At 43.3% G+C, this 21,855-nt stretch overlaps 2 protein-coding genes across 2 annotated transcripts in view; one reads left to right on the top strand and one right to left on the bottom strand.

Moving 5' to 3' along the window:
- Positions 1-21,855, top strand: part of PHLPP1 (PH domain and leucine rich repeat protein phosphatase 1) — a gene marked incomplete at its 5' end in the record, with an annotated part of 232,168 nt that overhangs the window by 170,173 nt on the left and 40,140 nt on the right. Inside the window, 4 exons of the mRNA XM_040264212.1 lie at positions 3,954-4,156; positions 8,081-8,141; positions 11,704-11,799; positions 14,462-14,617. Of these exons, the coding sequence (XP_040120146.1) occupies positions 3,954-4,156; positions 8,081-8,141; positions 11,704-11,799; positions 14,462-14,617 (516 nt within the window). The remainder of the gene's footprint in view (positions 1-3,953; positions 4,157-8,080; positions 8,142-11,703; positions 11,800-14,461; positions 14,618-21,855) is intronic.
- LOC120880869 (eukaryotic peptide chain release factor subunit 1-like) lies at positions 18,512-20,445 on the bottom strand. The gene is given in 1 exon segment (XM_040264274.1): positions 18,512-20,445. A coding segment is annotated over 1 exon segment (1,314 nt). The 5' UTR covers positions 20,353-20,445; the 3' UTR covers positions 18,512-19,038.

Raw genomic sequence — 21,855 nt, 5'->3', positions numbered from 1 at the left:
TTTTCTATAATCCAGCAGATGTTGGCAATTTGATCTTTGGTTCCTCTGCCCTTTCTAAATCCAACTTGAATTTCTGGGAGTTCTCCATTCACGTACTGTTGAAGCCTGGCTTGGAGAATTCTGAGCATTATTTTGCTAGCGTCTGAGATGAGTGCAGTTGTGCCATAGTTTGAACCTTCTTTGGGATTGGAATGAAAACTGACCTTTTCCAGTCCTGTGACCCCTGCTGAGTTTTCCAACTTCACTGGTTATCCAGACACAAGATTTGTGACTGTGTTTTCCAGTGTGCCACCCAGATGCTTGCTATCAGTTCGTCTTGGGCACCAGTCTCGCTCTCTGGCCCTTCCTTTTTATTCTCACTGCTGCTCTTGCCTCCTGTCTGCACTGTCTGCTGCCGTTGTGCAGCCTCTCAAGCACAGCCTCACTCAGAACCTTAGTTTTCTAACTCAAGTCACTTAAGCTCTCATTTCTAGTTTCAAGCCCCTAGCCTGTGAATCCCTTGAGGATGAGGTTCTGTCCAGAGTGTGGTCCTCCAGCAGGTGCTAGCAAACCGACTATTCGCAACTTTTTTAGAGAAAGAGATAGGAACAGTAATTGAGACTTAATATCTTGGAAACATTCACCACTGCCACAGTACTCACGTAGACCCACGTAAGCAGACGCACCTCACTGTAAAGGGAGCAGATTAGGCTGGGTGTTGACGAACTCGACGTGGGGCCCCTTGTGCGGAGTGCTGTGTCCCAGCATGTGCGTGTCCGTGCGTGAGGGATTCGAGGTTTGGAAAATAGGTCCTTCCTCCTAGATAACTTGAGAAGCGCTACTCTCATTTGTGTAGCCTGAGTCTCTGTGTGCGTGTCCGTCCGTGAGGGATTAGAGGTTAGCCTCCTAGATAGCTTGAGAAGCGTTACTCTCATTTGTGTAGCCTGAGTCTCTGTAGTGAAAATGGGCTAGTCGCTCAGCTGTGTCCAAGTCTTTGCCACCCCATGGACTGTAGCCCACCAGGCTCCTCTGTCCATGGGATTCTCCAGGCAGGAATACTGGAGAAGGTTGCCGTGCCCTTCTGCAGGGCATCTTCCAGACGCGGGGGTCGGACCTGGGCCTCCTGCACTGCAGGCAGGTTCCTTGCCATCCGAGCTGCCAGGGAGGCGTGTGTCTGTGAACCTGCAGTGTTAGTGTGCAGCAGGCCCAGTGCTTGATGAATGGTGCGGACTCACCCAGCTCGTGTCCATGTTCTCACTCCTCTCACTTGGTGTGCGCTCCTGAGGGGCCCCTGCACACATGCGTGAACCTCAGCCTGAGAGTCCAAGGGCCGTTCAGCTCCTCCCCACAGACTCCTTGCTTCTCCCGTTTATGTCCAGTGAATCCTGCCTGCTCTTGGGGTTCGGATGGCACCCTTCCTCTCCTGTAGCATCTTTCTTTGACCAGTCTCTGTGTTTTATACCTCATTTATGACATTGATCGGGCTTCCCTGGTAGCTCCATCGGTAAAGAATCTGCCTGCCAATGCAGGAGACAGGGGTTTGATCCCTGGGTGGGGAAGATGCCCCGGAGAGGGAAGTGACAACCCACTGCAGTGTTCCTGCCTGGGAAATCCCATGGACAGAAGAGCCTGGTGGGCTACAGTCCATGGGGTCACAAAAGAGTCGGACATGACTTATCGACTAAACCACCACCATGACACCGATCACAGACTTGGATCCTCTGGCTTCATGTTTTAAAGCATATGTGGTTTGAATTACTAAGTCTGTTGGCACACCCCTAATCTTATTCGTCTCTTACTGACACGCAGCCTGGGGTCGTGCTTGTCCCGTCTCCGTGGCCCCTTTCATGTGGAGGACACCGGCACATGCGTCCCCCTCATTGCTCGGCACCGTGTAGGACAAGGAAGGCGTCAGCCCCCATGTCCAGGTTAGAATGAGGCTTCCTAGAGGCTCAGGTCATACGTGTAAAGTGTTCAGCAGCAGACTGGAACTAGAACATTTTCACACTGCGGACCTACACACAATAAATGCTCAGTGAGTACTGATGAAATAAATAAAATGCTCTGTTAACTGAGGAGATTATTGGAAAGGAATTTTCACAACATTTTGCCTCTTTAAAAGCTCATCTGAAGTAGTCATATTATCATGTGAGCCTGAAACCTTTTGATATTTGCATCCTGATAAGACTTGACAATTTAAAGTGAATAGTGGCAATAACCTTCCTGTCATTGTAAATTCTCTTTTGTCTCATTAAATCAGCCCAATAATTGTGTTGGTGTTAATACAGTGCAGGGTTGGGGGTATGCTGAGATTAGTGTATCTTGAAGGTGATTTAAAGCGTAGACTCGAGAGAACACAGGGCAGTTTTCAGTTCCTGTCGTCTCGTGTATCCAAAAGGAGATTTGGGTTTTGATGCAAAGGACTGACTTACTGGAAAAGACCCTGATGCTGGGGAAGATTGAAGGCAGATGGAGAAGGGGACGACAGAGGATGAGATGGTTGGATGGCATCACTGACTCAATGGACATGAGTCTGAGCAAGCTCTGGGAGTTGGTGATGGACAGGGAAGCCTGGCGGGCTGCAGTCCATGGGGTAGAAAAGCGTCGGACCCGACTGAGCAACTGAACTGACGTGATTCTGTGTACCTAGTCTGGTACTCTAGTGAGCATTTAGAGATAGGCGGATCACTGAGCTGAACCAGGTTCTTACAACCTGGAACAGAAAAGAGAAGGAGCAAAAAAAAAATAACTTTAAATCTCAGGGACATTTGAAGAAGCCACATGCTGTCCTCGTGGTTTGACATATCCTTAGCTCTTGGCTGTCTTGTCCTTCATCCTTGAGTTCCAATGGCTTTATGATACTGCTATTAGAAATTTAGTTCAGTTTTCTCATTTTATTTTTTTAGATTTATTTTTTAAATTTAAAAAATTTAGTTACTCTCATTTTATTTTTTCCGAGGGCTGGAAACCACTGCAGAGAACACTTTTCTTTGAGTTCCTTCTCTCATATTAATGCTCCTGTAACCAAGTGTGTGATCTCAGCAGTCTGTCCACTTTGTAACAAGGCGTAGGGTGTTCTGTTGTCTGTCTGTTTGTACAGGAGCTGGGCGTAGCCCAGCAAACCAGGCCTGGAGAACTCATCCGTTTTCCTCCACTTTGAAACTAGATGTGCTTTTGCACTGATTCCTCATCCCTCACCTCTAGCTTGTCTCCCTGGCGCCTTGGCCGTGGCTGTGTGGGTCCGTGCACTCACCAGTGTTTATGAACCAGGCTCTGCCAGGCTTCCCCTGCGCGCTGCACTCGCTGGGCCCCATCACGGTCCTTTGTTCTGTGCGTTCGCAGTGAATCCTACGTGCCAAATATCAGTATTTCCTGCGCTCTGCTTTTTCAAGCAGTATTTTAAAGATGGAGATAGTTTTGGTAATTAGTCCTTGGTCTGGAACCAGCGATGAAAACTCGGATAGGCTTACACGCCTGCTTCTGGTGCATAGGCGATCCCCATTCTTTTTTTTTCCCCCAAGCTCACCTGTTAGTGTTGTCCTTTATGGCTGCTCATCTACCTGCTCGCTTATCCTCTCTCCTTCCTTAAATACTCAGTGTAGCTTAGCAGGGTTTCCTGGGTTTTGTTTCTTGCATTATTTCAACCAGATTCTTAGAAATAAATGTTTAAATGATTTTCCCCCCTTGAAATGAATTAAGATAAAAATCAATATGCATGCTTCTCTTCCAGGCTATTAATGGTCTAAATTGCATTTCAGAATATAGTTTCAAAGTTAAGACCTCATGGAATTGTAGCTGGAAATAGCCAGGGGACCTAGCTAGTGAAGGAAGAGCAGATACTGAGAGTAAAGAAATGATGGAGAGCTGTGACAGTGAGGCTTGAGGCCTTCCTGCTGGTCACATATTTGGGGGTGGCTTGTATTTACAGCATTGCCTTTGGTTATAGTCTCTGTTTGTGTCCTTTTCCTCTCAAGACTGAACCTAATTAGAAGACTAGTGGCGGACGGAGTGGACTTTCTCCCCCACGTCACTCAGCTCGATCTGCGAGACAACCAGCTTGGGAATCTGGACGCCACGGTTTTCAGCGGGCTTGAAGTTCTGCACTGCGAGCGGAACCGGCTGGTGGCACTAGGCCTCTGCGGCTGCGTCCTCAAGGCGCTGCATGCCGCTTCTAACGGTATGTAACGAGACCTGGCTCCGAGAACTCGCTCAGGGCAGTGCTCCCGTCTTGCTCCTGGCTTTGACCTCTCTTTCCTCATTTAGTGAAACCGGTGTCAGTTTTTGCTAAGATAGAAATCATGAAAGAAGAACGCTGTTTGGTATTTAAAGCAATCAAAAGGAAGGACTTATAGTTCCTGACCTGTTTTTCTTATATTGTGACATTTAAATAAGATATTCCCACTGGTGATTGACTCTTTGGCTTGAAGACCAGATGTTGTGGGGGCGGGGCACGATGGGAAGTGAACTGTTTATTGGGCCGCTTGTGAAGATAGTGAATCGGGAGAGTGAGAGTGGAAGGTAGGTCTATTATGGATTCCATACAAGGTCTCAGATTTCCTGCTCCACCAACAGAGGACCTCACCACAAGAGAAACCTACGTTGTATACCACAGGGCCATCATAAAGCAAGAGCTTTATTCATTTAATAAGTTTCCCCCTTAGACTTTGGAGATCATGGCAGTTCTAAAAAAAGAAAAGGTCATATGGGCACATGTTTGGTGAAGTGAATGAAGATTTCTACCCCTTCCCGTTGGACAGCTGCATGGAAACGAGTATTTACTACTGCATGCTGAACAGACGTTTATCAAGCACTTGTCTTCTATGTCGTGTAGCACAGGACTGCTAAAGGAGAGGAGTTCTTTCTTTCCTTTTTCTTTTTTTGGTTTTAATGAATTTACTGTCATTTCATCAGGCACTCTATCTATCAGATCTAGGCCCTTAAATCTGTTTCTCACTTCCACTGTATAATCAGAAGGGATTTGATTTAGGTCATACCTGAATGGTCTAGCGGTTTTCCCTACTTCAATTTGAGTCTGAATTTGGTAATAAGGAGTTCATGATCTGAGCCACAGTCAGCTCCTGGTCTTGTTTTTGTTGACTGTATAGAGCTTCTCCATCTTTGGCTGCAAAGAATATAATCAATCTGATTTCGGTGTTGACCATCTGGTGATGTCCATGTGTAGAGTCTTCTCTTGTGTTGTTGGAAGAGGGTGTTTGCTATGACCAGTGCATGTTCTTGGCAAAACTCTATTAGTGTTTGCCCTGCTTCATTCCACATTCCAAGGCCAAATTTGCCTGTTACTCCAGGTGTTTCTTGACTTCCTACTTTTGCATTCCAGTCCCCTATAATGAAAAGAACATCTTTTTTGGGTGTTCGTTCCAAAAGGTCTTGTAGGTCTTCATAAAACTGTTCAACTTCAGTTTCTTCAGCGTTACTGGTTGGGGCATAGACTTGGATAACTGTGATATTGAATGGTTTGCCTTGGAGACGAACAGAGATCATTCTGTTGTTTTTGAGATTGCATCCCAAGTACTGCATTTCGGACTCTTTTGTTGACCATGATGGCTACTCCATTTCTTCTGAGGGATTCCTGCCCGCAGTAGAAGATATAATGGTCATCTGAGTTAAATTCACCCATTCCAGTCCATTTTAGTTCGCTGATTCCTAGAATGTCGACGTTCACCCTTGCCATCTCTTGTTTGACCACTTCCACTTTGCCTTGAGAGTTCCAGAAAAACATCTATTTCTGCTTTATTGACTATGCCAAAGACTTTGACTGTGTGGATCACAATAAACTGTGGAAAATTCTGAAAGAGATGGGAATACCAGACCACCTAACCTGCCTCTTGAGAAATCTGTATGCAGGTCAGGAAGCAACAGTTAGAACTGGACATGGAACAACAGACTGGTTCCAAATAGGGAAAGGAGTACGTCAAGGCGGTATATAGTCACCCTGCTTATTTAACTTCTATGCAGAGTACATCATGAGAAACGCTGGACTGGAAGAAGCACAAGCTGGAATCAAGATTGCCAGGAGAAATATCAATCACCTCAGATATGCAGATGACACCACCCTTATGGCAGAAAGTGAAGAGGAGCTAAAAAGCCTCTTGATGAAAGTGAAAGAGGAGAGCGAAAAAGTTGGCTGAAAGCTCAACATTCAGAAAACGAAGATCATGGCATCCGGTCCCATCACTTCATGGGAAATAGATGGGGAAACAGTGGAAACAGTGTCAGACTTTATTTTTGGGGGCTCCAAAATCACTGCAGATGGTGACTGCAGCCATGAAATTAAAAGACACTTACTCCTTGGAAGAAAAGTTTATGACCAACCTAGATAGTATATTCAAAAGCAGAGACGTTACTTTGCCGACTAAGGTCCATCTAGTCAAGGCTATGGTTTTTCCTGTGGTCATGTATGGATGTGAGAGTTGGACTGTGAAGAAGGCTGAGCGCTGAAGAATCGATGCTTTTGAACTGTGGTATTGGAGAAGACTATTGAGAGTCCCTTGGTCTGCAAGGAGATCCAACCAGTCCAATCTGCAGGAGATCAACCCTGGGATTTCTGTGGAAGGAATGATGCTAAAGCTGAAACTGCAGTACTTTGGCCACCGCATGTGAAGAGTTGACTCATTGGAAACGACTCTGATGCTGGGAGGGATTGGGGGCAGGAGGAGAAGGGGACGACAGGGGATGAGATGGCTGGATGGCATCATTGACTGGATGGACATGAGTCTGAGTGAACTCTGGGAGATGGTGATGGACAAGGAGGCCTGGCGTGCTGTGATTCATGAGGTTGCAAAGAGTCGGACATGACTGAGTGACTGAACTGAACTGTCATTTCAGTGGAGAAATAAAGCAAACCTCAGATAACTGCAGGTCACCCAAGGGTTATAGGATTTGGCTAGTCAGGAAACATGAAATAGGTGTTGAAGAGGACAGAATCTGAATGTGGTTCATTTGGTAGATGAGCATAAGGGGATTCTGCTCTCATAGGTTGCTGCTGGGAAGTGGTAAGATGTACTTAAGGGACGCATAGCTTGGAGCCAGATGGTGAAACTTTGAAGCTGATGCAGTAAGCTGTAGAGATCCAGTGGAAATTTTTAGTGGAAGAGGCAAGTGATGAAAATGAAGCTGTGAGACTATTAATGTGAAAGCAGAGTCCAGAGTTCCCATATGGGGGAAGAGTGGGATGACCCACCTTTCCACTAATCCAGTTATTACAGTGGTTTCGTGCGAGTTAGCAGGAATTTGTAGTTGGGACTACAGATGTCGATGTGTGACATCTGCTCAGAGGTGGTACCTGAAACCGTGGAAGTAAGGTGACTAGAGAAGAGACCTGGTATCAAAAGGAGACTTCCAAAACCATCACAGTCAGCTGGGGCCGGATTAGGAAGCCCAGCCTCCAAAACCATCACAGTCAGCTGGGGCCGGGTTAGGAAGCCCAGCCTCCAAAACCATCACAGTCAGCTGGGGCCGGATTAGGAAGCCCAGCCTCCAAAACCATCACAGTTAGCTGGGGCCAGCTTAGGAAGCCAAGAGAAGCCGAGCCTCTGAACACTTGGTAAGTGTTTAGAGAAAGCAGAAGGGCATCTCGAGACTACTGCACCTGAGGAGCAGAGCCCTTGGTGCCCCTTTGCATACAGTGTTGAGGAAGGCTTCCAGATTTCAGTAGAGGAAGTCCTTTCTGATCCTCAGGAGTGCTATTCCAGTGGATAGCACGGAGTGAAAAAGGCACAAGCCAGGACGCATTCAACTATATCCAAGGAACCCTGAATGTTTAAAAAAAACAATGACATTCATACAGTTAATCTTCCAGATAAAATTTAGGCTGTATAACAAGAGGAGTGCCACAGCGAGTGGATGGGATGAGGTAGGAAAGCAGAGTGAGTGATTTATCTCAGTCTTTGACTTAAGACCTTGGGACTAAGTTAGGAGGTCTCTGCACTTGCCTGTAGTTTAGAAACAAATGGGTATATTGTGCTTCCCAACCTAAACAAACAATGGAGAAGAAAGCACAGGAACGATTCTACACGTGAAAAGAGTCTCTGTGTCACTTGAATGGTGATGTGTTTGGTTTTGTTTTTTTCCTGCTTCCTAGAACTTGTCCAGCTTGACGTTTCCCCGGTTCCGAATTATCTCTCCTACATGGATGTCTCAAGGTAAGAAGCCAATTCCTGGAGCGCTCTAGGGTGTGTGTGAAAATTATCTAGATAATTCTGTCTAAACCTGAGCATAAGAACTTTTTATATAAAATAGGTGACTAATGAGAACCTCCTGTACAGCACAGGAAACTCTACTCAGCACTCTGTGGTGACCTTCATGGGAAGGAAATCCAAGAGAGAGGGGATTCGTGTATACAAATAGCTGATTCACTTTGCTGCACAATGGAAACAACTTGTGAAGCCAGCAGCATTGTAGAACAACCACAGCTGTGTGAGCCACTCAGTTGTGTCCAACTCCTCGTGACCCCATGGACTGTAGCCCGCCAGGCTCCTCTGTCCAGAGAGGAGTGGGTGGCCATTCCCTTCTCCCGGGGATCTTCCCGATCCAGGGTTCAGGTCTCCAGCTTTGCAGGCGGCTTCTTTACTGTCTGAGCCACCAGGGAAGCCCTGCTTCTGTATCGTGAAACAACTATGCTCCAATAAAAATTAATTTTGAAAAGAGAATTTTTTCTATATCTTGAAGATAAACAATGCAAATTAATGTCCAGTAGTGTTGAATGCTCACCCTCTGAAAATACTTGGGGCTGTCAGTCTGTGTAGGTTACAGCAGAGGAGTCATGGTATCATGTGGACACTGGTGTGAGTGCCAGGGCTGCGTTTGACAGAGGAGTCAGTTGAGGGTTGTGTGGCTGGAAGGTCCAGTGCTTCTGTAATTATGTCAACTGTATTTTCATGGTTTTCCCTGAAATGCTGTTAAGCTCATTAAAAATATACTTTGTGCCCTGTCTCTTCTGTTTCCCTTTTTCTGTGCGTGTCTCCTTCCTGCTGCCCCTGCTGTTCAGTGGCTGAGTCATGTCTGACTCTGCAGCCCCGTGGGCTGTAGCCCACCAGGCTCTTCTCTCTGCCCATGGGATTCCCCAGGCAAGAGTACTGGAGTGGGTGGCCATCTCCTCCTCCAGGGATCTTCCTGCCTCAGGGCTTGAACCCGTGTCTCCTGCTTTGGCAGGCGGGTTCTTTACCACTGCGCCCCTGGGGAAGGCCCAGCTCTCCTACTTGGAGCCCTTAAGCAGTGGCAACTGGCGCGGCTAGAGTGGGGTTTCCGTACAGCCTGCCCACTCTTCTCAGCTCACTTGTGCACAAGCTCACCTCCTCACCTTGCATGCAAATTCACTACTGCCCTGTGTCATATTTCCTTGGGTTTCCACAAATATTGTAGTAGACTTTTCCCTGAAGGCCCAAAGCATGTATTGGAGCAAATTAGACTTTCATAATCTCCACACACTAAATTGAAACTCACTTTTAACATAATTCCAAACGTGATAATCCAAACTTTTCTGAATGACCACAGTACATAGGAGGACGTGGCCTCTCAGTGTGACAGGTCACTCCTTTCGGTGCCTAAAATCTGGCAGGTGCAGAATTTGCCTTTAGTCATAAAAGTATACAAACCTAGATATTTTAATAGTATCTTCAACCATATTACATAAGAATGTGTCAGAATTTAGCTGATGTGAGAGTGATTACAATCACAGCTTTGAATTTATAAAATCCTTTATGGGTGGTGCTTTCGTACACCTCCTAGTAAATTCATGTCAGTTTTCTGTTTAATGAGCTTTAAGTCAGACGCTACTCAAGTTCTTTCTGTTTTATCAGCCTTGAACCTTGCTGTCTTCAGCATTGAAATAAGAGTACAGGAGTGGGGTTTGCATGTGTTCAGTTCAGTTCAGTCGCTCAGTCGTGTCCGACTCTTTGCGACCCCATGAATCGCAGCACGCCAGGCCTCCCTGTCCATCACCAACTCCCAGAGTTCACTCAGACTCACGTCCATCAAGTCTTGATGCCATCCAGCCATCTCATCCTCGGTCGTCCCCTTCTCCTCCTGCCCCCAATCCTTCCCAGCATCAGAGTCTGTGGGTGCTTGTAAATATCTTGAATAGATTTATTCTAGAGAATTGGCCATAAAGTGAACCTATTTTTCTTTTATTTAAAAGATGTAATTGCTAATTGGTTCCCATTAAAGCCCTCAAGTGAGACTGAATTGGAAACTTGTGTTGTGCTGGTCTCTGAATTCTGTCCTTAAATGCTGTTCATCTTTTTTTTAAGAAAAATTCTCATGTTCAGTGCCTGTACTGTAACACGTTCTGCCTAATCCACCTCCCAAACTGTAGGACTTTTTCTCTTAGAAAACCCTCTGCGTCTGACCCCTCCCATAGCTCTGGGTATCTTGCCCTCCTCTCTGTTTCCAAAGGAACTGAGCTGTTACTCATTATGGTGTTTATTAGGTTCTTAGGGTTCCTCAGGGTCCAAGTTCCAGGCTATTTTATCACTTAGAGGAGTTTTGTTATTTAGTGTTTGCTTATGCTGAAGGGTACTTTCACTTGCCTACCTTAATGAGATGTTTTAGAGGTTGACGCATGTGTGTGTAAGAAATAGAGTGTGTGCTTAGTCACTCAGACATGTCTGACTCTGTGTGTGTTTGCACGCGTGCTTAGTCACTCCGTCATGTCCGACTCTTTGCAACCCCATGGACTGTAGTCTGCCAGGCATCTCTGCCCATGGAATTCTCCAGGCAAGAATACTGGAGTGGGTTGCCATGCCCTCCTCAACTACTATACAATAAAACAATTAAGTGTGTCAGTCAGTAGACCTTCAAAGCCAGAGCAATATGTACCTATACAAACACTGAATGGAAAATAATGCCTTCTTTTCTATATTTTATTTGAGAAGTTGATATAATAGCAAAAAATTTTATTCTACTGAAATCCTTGCTCCAAGCCTCATGCTTTTCACAGACGTGTTCGTCTGTTTTTAAGAATGTTTACATGCTGTTCTAGATTTTTTCGTGTCTAGTCATTTCACATATTTTAAAAAGAAGATAAAAAGCTAACCACCCATGACTAAGGAGTTATTCAAATACAGTAACAGATTTATCAAAAAAGTGGTCAATTCATTTAACAACTGAACTTACCATTAGCTCAGTTTACTTGTTTCCAGGAATTATAATTACTGTCTAATGTATAAGTAGATATCTTCAAGTCCCTGCTTCTGAGTCTTAGGGTCAGTGCATATTTTCACTGCCACCATCTCTTTCCTCTTGCCTACACAGTGGTCTCAGGGAACCTTCTGAGACCCTGGGGAAAATTTTCATATTAACGGTAAAAATGCACATTGGAAAACAAAGCTATTATGCCATTTGACTCTTTACCTTAACTGGAAGTGTATAAATATGTGTTTATTAGTTTTCCAATAGCAGACATCTTCTCCCTAAACTTACATGGGTTTATAGACATTTTGGGATAGTAACTCTGGAAACCAGACTATTTTTTAGACTTTAGAGATAATACACATGGTGTTACTGTGTTCTTTCCTACGTTTTCTTTATTTCTTATTCCTTATCACATCCTGCTTCAGGTTAAAGTGACTACACTTTTTTTTAATATTCACTGTAATTGAGTATTTCCTTTGAAATTTTATTTGTTGTATGTAATCATTTTGACTTGTGAACCATGTTTTAAGCCAAATTCCAATCAAAGAAGAAATTGTATATTCTTACATTTAGGAACTGTTTAGAAAACGTACCTGAATGGGTCTGTGAAAGCCGAAAGCTAGAAGTTTTGGATATTGGCCATAATCAAATATGTGAACTTCCTGCACGGTGAGTATTAAGCACAGATTAAGTTAGAGAATCTTAAATAAGATGAACAGTGGAAAAATTGCTGGTTCAGTGTTTAATTTGTTGTTATGAACCCCTGAAGGACTTTACTTTCAAACCTCATTTAGTATCTCTTACCTCTCGTGGTATCGTTAAGTCATAGTACTTCATCATGTAGTAACAGGTAGACTGAAGTTTTGACCGCTAGCCAGACTTGGCAAAGCTGTGTGGAGGCTGATGCTTGGTGGAACTTTTCAAATAAGCCAAAAGAAATGTCCAGAGACTCAGCAGACGATATGGCTGGTTCACCTCTGTAATCTTAATTCTTTAAGAATCTTTACTTTTCTGTCTATTGTCTTAACATGTCTATCTTCTCATAGAAGAAATTTGAGAAGAATTTAATTTAAAAACTAAATTTCCATTTTTAATCCCTGGAAAGCTCAGTTACTTTTACTTTGTTTCTCAGCCGTATGTTACACTTGTAAGTTCAGTCCATTTGAAAATGCTGGGTTTTATGCTCAGTGAGCGCAGAGCCCATCACCATTATCAAAAGGACTTTGGACAGCAGTGTGTGTGTGTGTGTGTGTGTGTATCAAAAGGACTTTGGACAGCAGTGTGTGTGTGTGTGTGTGTGTGTGTATAGGATGTGGAGAGAGAGAGACTCTTTTAGAAGATAGCAAAAAATGACAAAAGGTGACTACTAACGAGGAAAAGTCATTTGTTAAAAAAAAATCTTGTCCTGTTATCTTTCCATGCATTTTTCTCTTCCCTACTCTGACCTCCCCGATTTAACACGCGCAGCCTATTGGACTTTAAGGCCCCTGTGTCACTGCAGGCTGCAACAAACATGAAGAAACCAGCAATTACATAAATACAGGATAGCTGATTTCTTACCCAGTTTGCCCGAGTTAGTTGATCTTTGATTTGCTCTGCACTAGTACAGGATTTGGGGGATCTAAACAAATGCTTTTCAAAGCAAATCCAGATGCTCTGTTGTCATAAAATGTAAACAGCGTTTGTTTTTATGTGTGTTTAACACATGGGACAATAACGATACATATTGTTTGCTCATTTAATAGTGTTGTTTAGTTGCAAACTTTGTATCATTCCTGTCATTGATCTAATATCCAGGCCAAGACAGTGATTCATTAGAAACTGATTGAACATTCAAGCTTTGTCTAAGTGATGTGTGTGAAAGGGTTTACAAAACAGAAATTAATATTTAGAACCAGAGATGTATTGAAAGGAAAAGAAGCTGTTTATTCTCCAAAAGGATTGGACAGGTTCTGTCATTAGCACGTATACTCATTCTGTAGTCATGAAATCTACTTTCTTACATGGAAAAATGAAGATAAAGATTGTGCTACCTTCTTTCAGCTATCCTTCTATTTAAGGGTAAAGTGTGTATGTGTATGTGTGTCTGTGTGTGTGAGAGAGACAGATAATCCCATCCTCTGTGGACCAAATCCAGAGTTACCGGTTAGAGTGGGCGTCCCAGAGGCCGGCCCTGCAGTAACTGGCTGAAGACCGTCCTGGACGCCTTGTCTCGTCCTCCAGCCTCTAAACCCGCAGAGGCAGGTGTGTCCCTAACGGTGGCCCCCGGTGTCACCATGCTGAGACAGTTTGGTAGCATCTTTGTGAGCAAAGATTCTCGTTTTGATACTTAAAGTGAATAAAGTTATGGCTGTAAATTAGAGTGACTTTAAGAACTTTTAAGTGAGTGAGGTTGAGATGGTATAAAACAGGAGGCGGGTGAGGAAGACTAGTTCTGCGACGTCAGTGTGAGTGAGTTGTCGCTTCAAGTGACCTGGACGTGAATCACAGCCTCGCTTCCCCACAGTCCCCAGGCTTCTGTGTTTAACACAGGGACGCGCTTTGTTCTCTACAACTGTTGCTGTCCCAAGTGATCATAAAGCAGATTTCGCTTTGATGAACACAAACTCATCATTTATTGCAGTTTTGATAACCCATTGAAGAAACAGTCACACTTCCCAACAGCCTGTTTAAGGCTCAGAAGAAAATGCTGCAGCGAGCCCTTCTGTTCTCTTTAGAAGGGAGTCTGCTTTGGTCCAGGATGGAATCAATGAGAAAATAAAAGTAATCAGATTCAGGGAAGTGAGGAAAGGAACGAATAATTACTGTGAAATGTGGCTGAAGATATGTAACATTTTCTCAGTGGGCATTGGTAAAAGTTTATTGGACAAAAGAACCCTCGTTGAATGTGGTCCTGTAGGTGAAAATTGCTCAGCTGTGTTTCTTCAGAGTCTCTTGTAGGCAGAAGCGCCCTGTGCTCAGGGTGGCCCTGGGCACAGACTTTGTCCAGGAGCGGGCAGCCTCCCAGTCTCCTCGTGAGGCTGACGAGACGAGGCCGCTGCCTTTGACGTCTTCCGTGAAGCTCATTTTTCCTTTTCACTGAGTACAGCTGCTTTGTTAAATAGTCCTTTTCATAGTTTTCCCCACCCTCTTTTTTTCTTTTTGAAGTATGGAAAGCATTGAAATACGAAGAGCTCGAACCTTGAGCTTATCTTAACGTGAATCTGCAGTTGCTCTGATGCATTTAGGCTTCTTGGTGAGATAATTTTCAGCCTCCTGGCCCGTTCGCTTTCAGGCCTTCACCCCAGGTGAGCCCTCAGTAAGTTGCCTCTCTCTGCCCCTGTTCACACAGCTTGTTTTGCAACAGTGGTCTCCGGAAACTGCTGGCAGGACACAACCGGCTGGCCAGGCTTCCTGAAAGGCTGGAAAGGACCTCCGTGGAGGTCTTGGATGTGCAACACAACCAGCTCCTGGAGCTGCCGCCCAGCCTCCTGATGAAGGCCGACAGGTAAAGCCGCGGGTTTGCTCTGCTTGTTCACTGACTTGTGAAATGCCCCTTCGTTAGCAGGCTTGTCTCAAATGTGTTAGTCACTCAGTCATGTCCAACTCTTTGCAACCCCATGCACTGCAGCCCACCGGGCTCCTCTATCCATGGAATTTTCTCAGCAAGAACACTGGAGTGGGTTGCCATTGCCTTCTCCAGGGGATCTTCCTGACCCAAGGATCGAACCTGGGTCTCCTGCATTGCAGGCAGATTCTTTAGCATCTGAGCCACCAGGGAAGCCCAGCCTTGTCTTAGGTGATCTCAGGCCATCTCAAGTAGAATTTGTGACTATCTGAGGCTTTCCTGGTGGCTCAGATGGAAAAGAATCCACCTGCAAGGCAGGAGACCCTGTTTTGATCCCTCGGTTGGGAAGTGTTTATTAATCCTCTTTTTTTTTTAAAGAAATCTTTTTATCCAGATGAAACTTCTGATAATAAACATGTACAACTCTTAAGCATACTGCTCCGTGAACGTTTATGTACATATATAATGCATAACCATCACAGAGATTGAAACAGAGAATATTTCCTTTATTCTTTTCCTTCTGTTTTCCTCACTGAAAAATTTATTCTTTGTACTTAATGTAAGTTACAATGAATTCCTACTGGAACAGTTTCTGAGAAATAATGAGATTGTGGGGAAACGGGATTGCTCCTTTGTAATGGCCGGTGCTTTACGATACTGTATTAGTTTTGCCATACATTGACATGAATCTGCCACGGGTGTACATGAGCTCCCAATCATGAACCCCCCTCCCACCTTCCACCCCATATCATCTCTCTGGATCATCCCCATGCACCAGCCCCAAGCATCCTGCATCCTGTATGAAACCTAGACTGGCGATTCGTTTCTTACCTGATAGTACACATGGTTCAATGCATTCTCCCTAATCATCCTGCCCTCGCCCTCTCCCACTGAGTCCAAAAGTCCGCTCTACGCATCTGTGTCTCTTTTGCTGTCTTGCATACAGGGTTATCATTACCATCTTTCTAAATTCCATATATATGCATTAGTATACCGTATTGGTGTTTCTCTTTCTGGCTTACTTCACTCTGTATAATTGGCTCCAATTTCATCCACCTCATTAGAACTGATTCAAATGTATTCTTTTTAACGGCTGAGTGATACTCCATTGTGGATATGTACCACAGCTTTCTTATCCCTTCGTCTGCTGATGGACATCTGGGTTGCTTCCATATCCTGGCTATTATAAACAGTGCTGCGATGAACATTGGGGTACATGTGTCTCTTTCAATTCTGGTTTCCTTGGTGTGTATGCCCAGCAGTGGGATTGCTGGGTCATAATGCAGTTCTATTTGCAATTTTTTAAGGGATCTCCACACTGTTCTCCATAGTGGCTGTACTAGTTTGCATTCCCACCAACAGTGTAGGAGGGTTCCCTTCTCTCCACACCCTCTCCAGCATTTATTGCTTGTAGACTTTTGGATCGCAGCCATTCTGACTGGTGTGAAATGGCACCTCATTGTGGTTTTGATTTGCATTTCTCTAATAATGAGTGACGTTAAGCATCTTTTAATGTGTTTGTTAGCCATCTGTATGTCTTCTTTGGAGAAAAGTCTATTTAGTTCTTTGGCCCATTTTTTGATTGGGTCGTTTATTTTACTGGAATTGAGCTGCATGAGTTGCTTGTATATTTTTGAGATTAGTTGTTTGTCAGTTGCTTCATTTGCTATTATTTTCTCCCATTCAGAAGGCTGTCTTTTCACCTTGCCTATAGTTTCCTTTGTTGTGCAGAAGCTTTTAATTTTAATTAGATCCCATTTGTTTATTTTTGCTTTTATTTCCAGTATTCTGGGAGGTGGATCATAGAGGATCCTGCTGTGGTTTATGTCGGAGAGTGTTTTGCCTATGTTCTCCTTTAGCAGTTTTATAGTTTCTGGTCTTACGTTTAGATCTTTAATCCATTTTGAGTTTATTTTTGTGTGTGGTGTTAGAAAGTGTTCTAGTTTCATTCTTTTACAAGTGGTTGACCAGTTTTCCCAGCACCACTTGTTAAAGAGATTGTCTTTGATCCATTGTATATTCTTGCCTCCTTTGTCGAAGATAAGGTGGCCATAGGTGTGTGGATTTATCTCTGGGCTTTCTATTTTGTTCCATTGATCTATATTTCTGTCTTTGTGCCAGTACCATACTGTCTTGATGACTGTGGCTTTGTAGTAGAGCCTGAAGTCAGTCAAGTTGATTCCTCCAGTTCCATTCTTCTTTCTCGAGATTGCTTTGGCTATTCGAGGTTTTTTGTATTTCCATACAAATCTTGAAATTATTTGTTCTAGTTCTGTGAAAAATACCACTGGTAGCTTGATAGGGATTACATTGAATCTGTAGATTGCTTTGGGTAGTATACTCATTTTCACTATATTGATTCTGCCGATCCATGAACATGGTATATTTCTCCATCTATTAGTGTCCTCTTTGATTTCTTTCATCAGTGTTTTATAGTATTCTATATATAGGTCTTTAGTTTCTTTAGGTAGATATATTCCTAAGTATTTTATTCTTTTCATTGCAATGGTGAATGGAATTGTTTCCTTAATTTCTTTTTCTACTTTCTCATTATTAGTGTATAGGAATGCAAGGGATTTCTGTGTGTTGATTTTATATCCTGCAACTTTACTTTATTCATTGATTAGGCTCTAGTAATTTTCTGGTGGAGTCTTTAGGGTTTTCTATGTAGAGGATCATGTCATCTGCAAACAGTGAGAGTTTTACTTCTTCTTTTCCAATTTGGATTCCTTTTATTTCTTTTTCTGCTCTGATTGCTGTGGCCAAAACTTCCAGAACTATGTTGAATAGTGGTGGTGAAAGTTGTCTTGTTCGTGACATTAGGGGAAATGCTTTCAGTTTTTCACCATTGAGGATACTGTTTGCTGTGGGTTTGTCATCTATAGCTTTTATTATGTTGAGGTATGTTCCTTCTATTCGTGCTTTCTGGAGAGCTTTTATCATACATGGATGTTGAATTTTGTCAAAGGCCTTCTCTGCATCTATTGAGATAATCATATGGCTTTTATTTTTCAATTTGTTAATGTGGTGAATTACATTGATTGATTTGCGGATATTGAAGAATCCTTGCATCCCTGGGATAAAGCCCACTTGGTCATGGTGTATGATATTTTTAATGTGTTGTTGAATTCTGATTGCTAGAATTTTGTTGAGGATTTTTGCCTCTATGTTCATCAGTGATATTGGCCTGTAGTTTTCTTTTTTGTGGCATCTTTGTCAGGTTTTGGTATTAGGGTGATGGTGGCCTCATAGAACGAGTTTGGAAGTTTACCTTCCTCTGCAATTTTCTGGAAGAGTTTGAGTAGGATAGGTGTTAGCTCTTCTTTAAATTTTTGGTAGAATTCAGCTGTGAAGCCGTCTGGACCTGGGCTTTTGTTTGCTGGAAGATTTCTGATTACAGTTTCAATTTCCGTGCTTGTGATGGGTCTGTTAAGATTTTCTGTTTCTTCCTGGTTCAATTTTGGAAAGTTGTACTTGTCTAAGAATTTGTCCATTTCTTCCACGTTGTCCATTTTATTGGCATATAATTGCTGATAGTAGTCTCTTATGATCCTTTGTATTTCTGTGTTGTCTGTTGTGATCTCTCCATTTTCATTTCTAATTTTATTGATTCGATTTTTCTCTCTTTGTTTCTTGATGAGTATGGCTAATGGTTTGTCAATTTTATTTATCCTTTCAAAGAACCAGCTTTTGGCTTTTTTGATTTTTGCTATGGTCTCTTTTGTTTCTTTTGCATTTATTTCTGCCCCAATTTTTAAGTTTTCTTTCCTTCTACTAACCCTGGGGTTCTTCATTTCTTCCTTTTCTAGTTGCTTTATGTGTAGAGTTAGGTTATTTTTTTTTTTTCCAACATTTCACCACATATATTTCTTCTTATGCAGTCTAAGCTGAGAATGCCATGTAAATGGGTCACTGCGAAATGCAGCAATTTAATTTTTCTCCAATCAAAATAAACAAACCAGTATATCTCATTTCTATTAACTTTTGAAGGTTTACAGCAGTTAAAGTGTTTTTGCTTCTATGTATGAAGGTTAAAAAAATCTTTTTTTTTTCCCCATAAAATACAAGAGCAACCAATTTCACCATCAAGTAAAAGTAAAAACTGGGATTCTTTTTTAAATTAGTCCAAAGTGGCATTTAGGAACTAGTTGTAGGCTGCTGCGCTGACACCATGACAAACCAAAGTGTAGGGTTGGGTTTGGTTTTGTTTCGGTTTTCTTTTCAATATCCAATGCTCATGGATTAAGTTCTGGAAATGTTCCAATTGTAAGGCAGGGATCTGTTTGGATTCCACCACGGGTATGCTCCTTGGGTTGGATGCTGGAGGGTGAGGCACGTTTTGCCGGACCCATGTCGACTACCTAGTAGTCATCAAGGTCAAAAAATTCATCATCTCCTCCTTGGTATTCCATTCCCTGGAAATCTACTCGGTACCGCAAGATACCTCCAATTCCACCAAATCCTTTGACAAACTGTGATCCTTCTTGTGACTTATCTGTGACAATTTCCAATGTAGCTCCAAATTTTTTATAGTTGTTGGCAAACCACTCCAGAAGGGGCATGCTCTCAATCAGCTCATGTTCTTGTCCTGTCTCTTTGTCTGTAAAATGAGACTTATCCTTCTCTTGTTCTGGAGTTAGATAGAGAATTTTCTCCTCTTCTGTCCCTTGGCAATGAAGAACATATCTCATGATATCCAGATTTTCATAGACTATTAGAATCTCTACAGCTCCCATTTCTAAAGCCTTTAGTGTATCTTCAACTCCAAAACAGTACTTGCCCGTGTCCTGGCTTATTTCATCGAAGTATCGCCCTATTAATTTCTTCTCTTGAATGAACTTCACGTTGGAGAGGACCTCAGTAGATAATTCAATAGCTTGATTGAATCCATTTTCACCACCATAAGATATATCAACTAATTTTAAAACTTTTGATTGCAACCTCTGATCAAACATATCAGACTGACTTAGTTCAGTTTTAAAGTCAGCTGATCCAGCTAAAACGAGACCAGCCACATTCACCTTGTCCCCGGAAATAAACAGCTGCACAGCAGTCTCAGCTACTTTTCGAACATAGTTATGTCGCTTTTCCATTCTTAAACGGGCAAAACGCAAGGCTGACTGACCTCCTCTACCATGTTTCTTTGGGAGATCCACAGTGAATTTGTGCAGGACTTCTCTTGTATTTCCTTGGAGTGTGCCAAAAAGTGCACCACTACCATCTATTACAATGAAGCCAAACTTGCTATCATCTGAAAGTAGTGCTGTAAGAGCCTCTGTATGGAATTTGTTGTCACACAAATACAATGATGTATTAATTGGTTTGAAAGGTTCAAAGTCAATGTTGACTTTCTTTTCCTTTCCTTCTTCCGTTACAATTGTACCACAGTAAACAACCAGGCCGTTTGGAGGTACTTTGTTATAAAGTTTGAGTCTCTGTTGTACAGATGTAATGGCTCCCAGGACTGAAAGGCGGTTTACTCGTGACTTAATGTTAGATGCAGTTCCAAATTCATCTGCTAACATTTTTGCCACTCATGAAATCTGGTCTTTGGGAGGAATGATCAACAATATCATGCTTGTGCCATTGCCGCGGGCCGCCTCCAAGCTCTTGATGAGCTTTTTGATCTTCCAGATCTCCACGTTCCTGTCGGCAGCACTGGGGTCGTCCGCCATCTTCTCGCCTCCTCCTCCCTAAGGGCCCAGTCCTGGGCGGCAGCGGCTGCTCCTCCCCGGCGGCGGCTCCGCGGCGGCGGCTCTGACGTAGGACACCGGCTCCCTCTCTCCAGGCAGCTGCATGTGTTAGAGTTAGGTTATTTATTTGACTTTTTTCTTGTTTCCTGAGGTATGCCCATATTGCTATGAACTTTCCTCTTAGCACTGCTTTTATAGTGTCCCACAGGTTTTGGGTTGTTGTGTTTTCATTTTCATTCATTTCTATGCATATTTTGATTTCTTTTTTGATTTCTTCTGTGATTTGTTGGTTATTCAGAAGCGTGTTGTTCAGCCTCCATATGTTGGAATTTTTAATAGTTTTTCTCTTGTAATTGAGATCTAATCTTAATGCATTATGGTCAGAAAAGATACTTGGAATGATTTCGATTTTTTTGAATTTATCAAGGTTAGATTTATGGCCCAGGATGTGATCTATCCTGGAGAAGGTTCCGTGAGCACTTGAGAAAAAGGTGAAATTTATTGTTTTGGGGTGAAATGTCCTATAGATATCAATTAGGTCTAACTGGTCTATTGTATCATTTAAAGTTTGCACTTCTTTGTTAATTTTCTGTTTAGTTGATCTGTCCATAGGTGTGAGTGGGGTAGTAAAGTCTCCCACTATTGTGTTGTTGTTAGTTTCCCCTTTCATACTTGTTAGCATTTGTCTTACATATTGCGGTGCTCCTATGTTGGGTGTCGGTGCCCTGACAAAGAGAGCAGCATTTCAAGATCCTTTAAAGAGTTGTTCTCGCCTTTGCGTTCGTATGAAAAGACGGCACACAGCCTAGCAGGGGCTCTAGTCCTGCTTCTTATCATTATGACTATAGGATGTGGTTTCTTCCCCTGCGGAGAATTCTGTCATTGTTGTAACCTGTATTTTCTTTACAGAGGCTAGCTAGGCAAAAGCTGGGTGCAGTTCTGTAATGGGAGTCTCCTTGTTCTCTTGGGGGATCTACGCTGAACTGGTAGGAAAAACATAGGCAGATGCATTCGGGTTTTAGGAGTCTAGGGTGAGGTAGAACTGAACTCTGGGTCCTTGAAGGTCCTGGCTCGCAGAAAAGGTGAACAGAGCTGGAGTTCTCCAGTAGATAGGAATCACGCTTGTTCATTTCTGAGGATTTAATTCTAAAGGGACACTCGTATATGCCTTCATTTTCTGAGGCGTCAGTAAGCAGTCCCTGAGTCTCCCAGGTTTCAGGCACGTCTGACAGCATGTGTCTGAGGGTGCGTGTACCGTGGTCCAGGGGATGCTGTGTCCATGTTCAGCATGAGGAGCTTGTTCCACAGGCCGTCCTGCTGGCCCCTGGGGTCGGGAACTGCCGCGTGAGGAGCTTGGAGGGGCAGCTTTAACGAGCTTGTTCCATAGGCCGTCCTCCTGGCCCCTGGTGTCGGGAACTGCTGCGCGAGGAGCTTGGAGGGGCAGCTTTAACGAGCTTGTTCCATAGGCCGCCCTCCTGGCCCCTG

The sequence above is a fragment of the Oryx dammah genome, unplaced genomic scaffold (genome assembly GCF_014754425.2).
Source record: "Oryx dammah isolate SB20612 unplaced genomic scaffold, SCBI_Odam_1.1 HiC_scaffold_22, whole genome shotgun sequence".
Classification (NCBI taxonomy): domain Eukaryota; kingdom Metazoa; phylum Chordata; class Mammalia; order Artiodactyla; family Bovidae; genus Oryx; species Oryx dammah.
This window is presented reverse-complemented; position numbering and strand designations above follow the sequence as displayed.